Source organism: Mus caroli, unplaced genomic scaffold (assembly GCF_978045245.1).
Source record: "Mus caroli unplaced genomic scaffold, Mus_caroli_1 scaffold_39, whole genome shotgun sequence".
NCBI classification, from domain to species: domain Eukaryota; kingdom Metazoa; phylum Chordata; class Mammalia; order Rodentia; family Muridae; genus Mus; species Mus caroli.
Genome location: NW_028227294.1, coordinates 1218020 through 1229066, shown reverse-complemented (window position 1 = coordinate 1229066; position 11047 = coordinate 1218020). Strand labels below are relative to the sequence as shown.

The 11047-nt window shown below is 30.0% G+C and overlaps 1 protein-coding gene across 1 annotated transcript in view; it reads right to left on the bottom strand.

Annotated features, from left to right (window-relative positions):
* The window catches only part of LOC146999797 (Y-linked testis-specific protein 1-like), a 104397-nt gene extending 99113 nt beyond the window's left edge, over positions 1–5284 (bottom strand). Inside the window, exon 1 of the mRNA XM_085834445.1 lies at positions 5273–5284. Coding sequence (XP_085690571.1) covers positions 5273–5284 — 12 coding nt within the window. The remainder of the gene's footprint in view (positions 1–5272) is intronic.
* Positions 5285–11047: the final 5763 nt, after the last annotated feature.

Sequence of the window (11047 nt, the reverse complement as noted above, 5' to 3'; positions counted from 1 at the left end):
CCTTTCTTTCTTTCTTTCTTTCTTATTTTCTTTCTTTCTTTCTTTCTTTCTTTCTACCTTCCTTCTTTCCTTCATTCCATCTTTCCTTCTTTTTCCTTCCTTCTTTCTATCTATCTATCTATCTATCTATCTATCTATCTATCTATCTATCTATCTATCATCTTTCACCTATTTACATATCTGTCTGTCTGTCTTTCTTTCTTTCTCTCTCTTTCTTTCTTTCTTTCTTTCTTATTTTCTTTCTTCATTCTTTCTTTCCTTCTTTTCTCATTTTATTTATTTTATTTCATTTGTTTTTTGAATTTTTCATCACTGGGTTTCTCTGTGTATCCCTACCTGTCCTGGAGCTCCCTCATTGGATCAGGCTGGCCTCAAACTCACAAATCTACTACCTCTGCCTCCCAAGTGCTGAGATTGAAGGCAAGGTCAACAATTTTCTAGCAATGGTAAAACAATTAAATACCAAATATAAATCCTTAAAATTAAAACAAACAAACAAACAAAAAACCAACAAAACAAAACCTAAGAAATAAAGTAAAATGCAAAAAAAAATTAAGTCTAAATTAAACACCAAAACTCTAAAACTCACTATAATCCTTAAAAACCAAGAAAAAAAAAAAACAAAAACAAAAAACAAAAAAACAAAAAAAACAACAACAAAACAACCTACACTAGAAGTCTGAAAATCAAATAAATCTAAAACTTCTTTTAAAAACCCTACAAACCTTTAAAATAAAAAAAATATAAAATTATATAGATATATATCAACCCCAAAATGACCCTTAAGCTAATTTTTGGTTTGATTTATTTTGTTTTTGGAAACTGTGTTTCTCAGTATAGCCCTGGCTATACTGGAACTCACTCTCTATTCCAGGCTTGCATAGAACTTACAAATCCACCTGCCTCTGCTCCCAAGGGGTGGGAATAAAGGCATGAACCACCCTTGACTGGCAAAGCTAAAACACTTTACCTCCAAAATAAAAAGTTAATTATTTTTCAAAAATACAATTAATAATAATAATAATAATAATAATAATAATAATTAATAAATAATTAATAAATAATAATAATTAATAAATAAATAATTAAGAAACCCTTCAGCCAAAAAACAAACAAACAAAACACCCGACAACCTAGGAGACCAAAAAAAAAAAAAAAAGCAACAATAAAAAAAAACAATAAAATTCTACAATAGTCTTCCAAAAACCCTATTAACCTTTTAAAAGACATTAAATTTGTACAAAAATACACAGAGCCATAAATTTCACTAAATCTGTTTTCTTTCTTTCTTTCTTTCTTTCTTTCTTTCTTTCTTTCTTTCTTTCTTTCTTTTTCTGTCTGTCTTTCTTTCTCTCTTTCTTTCTTTCTTCTTTCCTTCGTTCTTTTTATTTTTCTTTCTTTTTTTTCTTCTTTTTTTTTCAAGTTTTTGGAGACTGAGTTTCTCTGTGTACTTCTGGCTGTCCTCGAACTCACTCTGTAGACCATGCTGCCTTCGACCATAACACACTTCAACACATATACACAAAAAAACTCAAAAAAATACTAAAACCCTAAAGAAAACCCTAAAGCCAAAAACAAACAAACAAACTAAACACTCTAAAATCTTTTTTAAAAAGCACTAAACATACACTAAAACACAGAAAACCAAAATAATGTCTAAAACAATCTTCAAAACATCCTGAAAATGCTTTAAAAAAAACTAAATTTCTTTAAAAAAAAATTACACAGGAAGCCCAAAATATGCATTAAGTAATTTGCTTCCTTTCTTCCTTCCTTCTTTCCTTCCTTCCTTCCTTCCTTCCTGCCTCCCTTCCTTCCTTCCTTCCTTCCTTCCTTCCTTTCTTCCTTCCTTCCTTCCTTCCTTCCTTCTTTACTTCCTTTCTTTCTTTCTTTCCTACTTTGTTTTTTTCTTTTTTTTTTTTTTTGAGATTTTGGAGACTAGGTTTCTCTGTGGATCCCTAGGTATACTAGAACTGCCCCAGTAAACCATGCTGGCCTTGAACTAAGAAATCCAGTACTTCTTCCTCTCAAGTTCTGTGATTTAAGGCATGGGCCACCACTGCCTGGCACCCCTAAAACACTTAAATCCAACAATAAAAGCTTAAAATTAAAAAAAAAAAATCAAAAACTATAAAATCAAAACAAAAATCCCTAAAAGTAAAAGATAGAACACTAACAAAAATTGAAAAAAAAATCCAAAACCCTAAAACACCCTAAAAAACTTACCAATAAATCATAAAAAACATTAAAAATACACTAAAATACGAAAAACCAAAAAAAAAAAAACCCTCTAAGATACTCTTATAAAAAAAACCTACAAAACACTTTACAAAAAACACTAAAATTCTAAAAAAAAAAAAAAAAAAAAAACAACAAAAAAAGGGAAAAATGTCCATTAATTATATTTCTCTTTTCTTTCCTTTTTCTTTCTTTCTTTCTTTCTTTCTTTCTTTCTTTCTTTCTTTCTTTCCTTCCTTCCTTCCTTCCTTCCTTTCTTTTCTTCTTTCTTTCTTTCTTTCTTTCTTTCTTTCTTTCTTTCTTTCTTTCTTTCTTTCTTTCTTTCCTTCCTTCCTTCCTTCCTTCCTTTCTTTTCTTCTTTCTTTCTTTCTTTCTTTCTTTCTTTCTTTCTTTCTTTCTTTCTTTCTTTTTCTTCCTTCCTTCCTCATTCCTTCCTTCCTTCCCTCTTTTTTTTCCTTTTCCTTCCTTCATTATTCCTTCCTTCCTCCCTCCCTCCCTCCCACCCTCCCTCCCTCCCTCCCTTCCTCTCTCTCTCTTTCTCTCTCTCTCTCTCTCTCTCTCTCTCTCTCTCTCTCTCTCTCTCTTTTTTGAATTTTGGAGAATGGCTTTCGCTGTCTTTCTCTGGCCATTCTGTGTGTCACTCCATAGACCAAATTAGCCTCCATCTTAAAAATCCCTTACTTGTTTATCCCTATGACTAGGTTTTATAGGCAATGGCCCTCATTTCCTGGCAACACTAAAACCAATAAACACCAAAATTGAACCTCACAAATTTTAAATAATTATTCAAGAACACACACATACACAGTAAAATTGGTTAATTTTACTAGAAAAAAAAAAATACACTAGACAACTGAAAAAAAAAAACTCTCTCAAAAGCACTCTTCTAAAAATACAGGAATCCAAATGAACTTAAAACTCTCTCCTTTGTTTGTTTGTTTGTTTGTTTTCTTGCTTGCTTGCTTGCTTGCTTCCTTTCTTCCTTTCTTTCTTTCTTTCTTTCTTTCTTTCTTTCTTTCTTTCTTTCTTTCCTTCCCTCGTTCCTTACCTTCCTTCCTTCCTTCCTTCCTTCCTTCCTTCCTTCCTATATTCCTTCCTTTTAAATTTTCTTTCTCTGTCTTCCTTTCTTCCTTCTTTCCTGTCGTTTCTTTCTTTCTTTCTTTCTTTCTTTCTTTCTTTCTTTCTTTCTTTCTTTTCTTTCTTTCTTTCTTTTTTTCTTTCTTTCTTATTTTCTTCTTTCTTTCTTTCTTTCTTTCTTTCTTTCTTTTTATTCTTTCTTTCTTAATTTCTTTCTTTCTTTCTTTCTACCTTCCTTCTTTCCTTCCTTCCATCTTTCCTTCCTTTTCCTTCCTATCTATCATCTATCTATCTATCTATCTATCTATCTATCTATCTATCTATCTATCATCTTTCACCTATTTACATATCTGTCTGTCTGTCTGTCTGTCTGTTTGTCAGTCTTTCTTGTCTTCTTTCTTTCTTTTCTTTCTTTCTTTCTTTCTTTCTTTCTTTCTTAATTTATTACTTCCTTCCTTTCTTCCTTTCTTCCTACCTTATTTCTTTCCTTCCTTCTTTCCTTCCTTTTCCTTCTATCTATCTATCTATCTATCTATCTATCTATCTATCTATCTATCTATCTATCTATCTGTCTGTCTGTCTATCTATCTATCTATCTATCTATCTATCTATCTATCTATCTATCTATCATCTATCTATCTATCTATCTATCTATCTATCTATCTATATCTATCTATCTACCTATCTATCTATCTATCTATCTATGTTTCTTTCTTTCTTTATTCTTTCTTTACTTCTTTTCTCATTTTATTTATTTTTATTTCATTTGTTTTTTTTGAATTTTTCATCACTGGGTTACTCTGTGTATCCCTACCTGTCCTGGAGCTCCCTCATTGGATCAGGCTGGCCTCAAACTCACAAATCTACTACCCTCTGCCTCCCAAGTGCTGAGATTGAAGGCACGGTCAACAATTTTCTAGCAACGGTAAAAACAATTAAATACCAAATATAAATCCTTAAAATTAAAAACAAACAAACAAACAAAAAACCAACAAAACCAAAACCTAAGAAATAAAGTAAAATGCAAAAAACAAAATTAAGTCTAAATTAAACACCAAAAACTCTAAAACACTCACTATAATCCTTAAAAACCAAGAAAAAAAAAAACCAAAAAACAAAAAACAAAAAAAACAAAAAAACAACAACAACAAAACAACCTACACTAGAAGTCTGAAAATCAAATAAATCTAAAACTTCTTTTAAAAACCCTACAAACCTTTAAAATAAAAAAAATATAAAATTATATAGATATATATCAACCCCAAAATGACCCTTAAGCTAATTTTTGGTTTGATTTTATTTTGTTTTTGGAAAACTGTGTTTCTCAGTATAGCCCTGGCTATACTGGAACTCACTCTCTATTCCAGGCTTGCATAGAACTTACAAATCCACCTGCCTCTGCTCCCAAGGGGTGGGAATAAAGGCATGAACCACCCTTGACTGGCAAAGCTAAAACACTTTACCTCCAAAATAAAAAGTTAATTATTTTTCAAAAATACAATTAATAATAATAATAATAATAATTAATAAATAAATAAATGAAAGAAAACTCTAAACGAAAACCCTTCAGCCAAAAAACAAACAAACAAAACACCCGACAACCTAGGAGACAAAAAAAAAAGCAACAATAAAAAAAAAAAACAATAAAATTCTACAATAGTCTTCCAAAAAACCCTATTAACCTTTTAAAAAGACCCCTAAATTTGTACAAAAATACACAGAGCCATAAATTTCACTAAATCTGTTTTTCTTTCTTTCTTTCTTTCTTTCTTTCTTTCTTTCTTCTTTCCTTTCTTTTTTCTTTCTTTCTTTTTCTGTCTGTCTTTCTTTCTCTCTTTCTTTCTTTCTTCTTTCCTTCGTTCTTTTTATTTTTCTTTCTTTTTTTCTTCTTTCTTTTTTTTTCAAGTTTTTGCAGACTGAGTTTCTCTGTGTACTTCTGGCTGTCCTCGAAACTCACTCTGTAGACCATCGCTGCCTTCAACCATAACACACAAAAACTCAAAAAAAATACTAAAAACCCTAAAGAAAACCCTAAAGCCAAAAACAAACAAACAAACAAAAACACTCTAAAATCTTTTTTAAAAAGCACTAAACATACACTAAAACACAGAAAACCAAAATAATGTCTAAAACAATCTTCAAAACATCCTGAAAATGCTTTAAAAAAAAACTAAATTTCTTTAAAAAAAAAATTACACCAGGAAGCCCCAAAATATGCATTATAGTAATTTGCTTCCTTTCTTCCTTCCTTCTTTCCTTCCTTCCTTCCTTCTCTTCCTTCCTCCCTCCCTTCCTTCCTTCCTTCCTTCTTTCCTTCCTTTCTTTCTTTCTTTCCTATTTTGTTTTTTTTCATTTTTTTTTTGTGATTTTGGAGACTAGGTTTTCTCTGTGGATCCCTAGGTATACTAGAACTGCCCCATTAAACCATGCTGGCCTTGAACTAAGAAATCCAGTACTTCTTCCTCTCAAGTTCTGTGATTTAAGGCATGGGCCACCACCTGCCTTGCAACCCTAAAACACTTAAATCCAACAATAAAAGCTTAAAATTTTCAAAAAAAAAAAATCAAAAACTATAAAATCAAAAACAAAAATCCCTAAAAGTAAAAGATAGAACACTAACAAAAATTGAAAAAAAAAAAATCCAAAACCCTAAAACACCCTAAAAAAACTTACCAATAAATCATAAATAACATTAAAAATACACTAAAATACGAAAAACCAAAAATAAAAAAAAAAAAACCCTCTAAGATACTCTTATAAAAAAAATTCTACGAAAACACTTTACAAAAAACACTAAAATTTAAAAAAAAAAAAGAAAAAACCCACAAACAAAAAAAAGGGAAAAATGTCCATTAATTATTTCTCTCTTTTCTTTCTCTTTTTTCTTTCTTTCTTTCTTTCTTTCTTTCTTTCTTTCTTTCTTTCTTTCTTTCTTTTCTCATTTTATTTCATTTTATTTTATTTTATTTGTTTTTTGTGTTTTTCTAGCATGGTTTCTCTCTGTATCTCTACCTTTCCTGGAGCTCCCTCTTTATATCAGGCTGGCCTCAAACTCAGAAATCTGCCTGCTTCTGCCTCCCATGTGCTGGGATTAAATGCAAGGGCCATCACTGCCTGGCGACCCTAAGGCATGGTCCACAATTTCCTAGCAAACATAAAACAATTAAATACTAAATATAAAAAACTCAAAATTAAAAACAAACAATCAAACAAACAAACAAAAAACAACCAAAACAAAAACATGAGAAATAAAGCAAAATGTTAAAAAAATAAAATAAAATTAAGCCTAAATAAATCACCAAAACCCTAAAAACTCACTATAATCCTTAAAAAACAAGAAAAAACAACAACAACAACAACAAAAACACTTAACCTATACTAGAAGTCTGAAAACCAAATAAATCTAAAACTTCTTCTAAAAACCTACAAAACCCTTAAAAAAAAAACTATATATATATATATAAACCCTAAAATGACCCTTAAAGCTATTTTTTTCGTTTAATTTATTTTTTTTTTTGGAAACTGTTTTTTCTGTATTGCCCTGGCTATACTGGAACTCACTCTTTAGACCAGGCTGGCCTAGAACTTAAAAATTCTACCTACCTCTGCCTCCTAAGGGCTTGGAATAAAGGCATGACCCACCACTGACTGGCAAAGCTAAAACACTTTACGCCTGAAAAAAAAAAAAAAGACAATAAAAACAATAAACGAAAATCCTGAAACAAAAAAAAAAAAAACAAACAATAAAATCCATAAACCTAAGATACCAAGAAAAAAAAAAAAAAAAGGAAAAACAAATATAACTCATCAATAGTCTTCTAAACACCCCTATTAACCCTTAAAAACAACCTAAATTGCTACAAAATAACCAAGGAGCCTAAAATTTCACTATGTCTTTCCTCTTTCTTTCTCTTTCTTTCTTTCTTTCTTTCTTTCTTTCTCTTTCTTTCTTTCTTTCCTTCTGTCTCTCTCTTTTTCTTTCTTTCTTTCATTTTTCCTTCTTTATTAATATCTTTCTTTTTTTTTCTGTAATTTTTTTTTTTTTTAATTTTTGGTGAATGGGATTCTCTGTGTACTTCTAGCTGTCCTGGAATTCACTCTGTAGACCTTGCTGCATTCAACCTCAACAAACTCCAACACACACACACATACACACACATACACACACACAACCCTAAAAAAAAAATACTAAAACCCTAAAGAAAAACCCTAAAGTCCCTCCCCAAAAAAAAAACCTTCTAAAACATTAAAAAAAAAAAACAAAACTAAAAACTAAAACCCTAAAAACCAAAAAAAATCCTCTAAAAAAAATCTTTAAAAAATCCCGAAAAAACCTTTAAAAAACCTTAAATTGCTTAAAAAAATAAGACAAAAACAAAAACCAAACAACAAAAACACACAGAAAGCCCAAAAATAGGCATAAAGTAATAATTTGCTCCCTTCCTTCCTTCCTTCCTTTCTTCCTTCCTTCCTTCATTCCTTCCTTCCTCCTTCCTTTCTTTCTTTTTTTTCCTTTTTTTCTCCCTTTGTCGTTCGTGACGGTTGTGTGTGTGTGTGTGTGTGTGTGTGTGTGTTTGTATCCCTATCAGTCCTGGAGCTTTCTGTGTAGACCATACTGTCCTTGAACTCAAAAAATCCTTTCTCCTAATTGTTGGGATTAAAGGCATGGGCTACCACTGCCTGGCAACCCTAGAACAATTAAAACCCAAATATAAATCCCTAAGATTTTAAAAAAATAATCGGGGAGAACAACAACAACAAACCCTGACAAATACTGTAAAATGCTTAATAAAACAGAATAAAGATAAAAGAAAGAAAAAAAAAAAGAGAGAGAAAAAGAAAGGCTAAATTAAATCCCAAAACCATACAATATACGAAAATCATTAAAAAAACAAGAAAAACACTAAAAATACCCGAAAGCCTGAAAACCAAAAAAAAAAAAAAAAAAAAAAAACTCTTAAAACACTCTTTTAAAAATTGTACAAACCCTAAAAAAAACACTTAGAAATTAAAAAAAAAAAATACACACTAAGCCAAAATGTCCATAATAGTTTCTTTCTTTCTTTCTTTCTTTCTTTCTTTCTTTCTTTCTTTCTTACTTTCTTTCTTTCTTTTTTTATTTTTTCCTTCTTTCCTTCCTACCTTCCTTCCTTTTTTATTTTTATATTTTATATTTATTTTTATATTTATATTTATTTTTATTTTTATTTTTATTTTTTAAGTTTTTGGATGCTGGATTTCTCTGTGTATCTCTGGATGTCCTGGAGCTCCCTCTTTGAACCAGGCTGCCATGCACTAAGAATTCCACTACTTCTGCCTCCCAGTTGATGAGAATCTAGGCAAGGGCCACCACTTTGAGCCAAAACATAAGTCTTAAAATCCAAAAATAAAACCTTATATAAAAAAATAATAATACTCAAAAACATTAAAAATAAAAAAATAATACAAAAATCAAAACAAAAATAACAAAAAAAAGGCAAAAAAAAAATCCCTAAAAGAAAAAAACCTGTAGAGCCTTAAAAACAAAAAACAAAAAAAACTAAAACAACCTAAAATATTAAAAAAAAAAAAAAACAAACAAACAAAAAAATACACTAGAATCCTGAAAGACATGAAACAAAACAAAAACAAAACCAAAAAACATCAAAACTCTAAAACAATCTTCCAAATAACCTTAAGAAAAACACTAACATTCTAAAAAAGAAAAAAAGAAAAAAAATACACAAGAACCCCAAAAAGACTCTAAAAAATTTTTTTTTTTGAGCTTTCTGTTTTTGAGTTTTGGGAGACTGTGTTTAGCTATGTACCTCTGGCTGTCCGGGAGCTCCCTTTGTATACTATGCTGGCCTCGAACTCAAATGTCCACCTACATCTGCCTCCTAATTGGTGGGATTTAAAGCATGTGCCACCACTGTCTGGCAACCGTAAAACAATCCACAAATATAAAACCCTAAATAAAAAAAAAAAAATCGAGGACAACAACAACGACAACAAAATACCCCTAAGAAATAGAGTAAAATGCTAAATAATAAATAAATTAAATAAAGCCTAAATTAAACCCCTAAACCCTAAAATACATTAAAATCCTTTAAAAACGAGGAAAATCACTAAAAATATTCTAAAAGCCTGACAACCAAAAACACTCTAAAACACTCTTCTAAAAATCCTTCAAACCCTAAATAAAACCCCTAAATTTTAAAAATTCTAAATAAAGGGGCTGGCAACACTAAAACTCTTAAACTCACAATATACAATCCTGAAATTAAAAAGAAAAACTCAAGAACACACACACACAAACTAAATAAAACAGTAAAGTGCTAAAAAATAAGTCCCTTAAACCTTGTAAGAACCTGATATTACTAAAACACCCTAAAGTCCTTTAAAAATTATAGAAAAAACCTCTAAACATACACTATATCTCTTAAAACCAAACAATATTCTAAAATACTCTTCTAAAACCCTATAATCACCTTAAAAAAACTGTAATATTAAAAAAAAAGAACCACACAATAAGCCAAAAATATCCATAAAGTACCTTTCTTTCTGTCTTTCCTTTCTTTTTTCTTTCTTTCTTTCTTTCTTTCTTTCTTTCTTTCTTTCTTTCTTTCTTTCTTTCTTTCTGTCTTTCCTTTCTTTCTTTCTTTCTTTCTTTCTTTCTTTCTTTCTTTCTTTCTTTTTTTTTTTTTTTTGGTGACTGGGTTTCTCTTTGTATCCCTACCTGTCCTGGAGCTGCCTCTGTAGACGAGGGTTGCCTCAAACGCGGAAATCCACCCGCCTCTAACTCCCAAGTATTGGGATTTAAGGCATGGGCCACCACTGACTGGCAAATCTAAAACTTTTAAACTCCAAATTTAAAACCCTAAAATTAAAAATAGAAGAAGAAGAACAAGCACCACCACCACCACCACCACAACAACAAAAAACTCCTAAGAAGAACAGTAAAATGCAAAAATAATAAATAGATAAGTAAATAAATAAATAAATAAAGCCTAAATAAAACCCCAAAACACTAAAACAAAAAACAAAAAAAAACAAAAAACAAAAAACAAACAAACAAAAAAACTGGCTAGCAACACTAAAGCTCTTAAACTCAAAAGATACAAACTTAAAATTAAAAAAATAAAACAAAACTCAATAACACACACATAAACCCTAAATAAAACAGTAAAATGCTAAAAAAAAATCACTTAAACCTATTAAGAACCAAAAATCACTAAAAGAAAGACCCTAACATCCTTTTAAAAATATAGAATAAACTCTAAAAATGTACTAAAACCCCGAATACCAAAGTACCTCAAAAACATTCTTCTAAAAACCCTACAAAACCTTTTAAAAAACCCTGAAATTTAAAAAAAAACATTAACCCAAAAATAATCATACAACTTTTTTTTTACTTTTTTCTTTTTTTTTTTTTTTTTTTTTTTTTTTTTTGGTTTTTTGAGACAGCGTTTCATTGTGGCTGTCCTGGAACTCACTTTGTATACCAGGCTGACCTCAAATTCAGAAATCCACTACCTCTGCCTCTCAAGTGTGGGATTAAAGGCATTTGCTGCCACTGTCTGGCAAGAGTAAAACTCATAAACTGCAAAATAAAACTCTAAAATTTTCAAATAATCTTATTAAAGACAAAAACAAAAAAAACAAAAACAAGGCAAAAAAAAAACCTAAAAAATTTTTGAAAAACCATAAAAAGGAACCCCTAAAGCCTAAAAAAAATCCCTAACCCAAAACA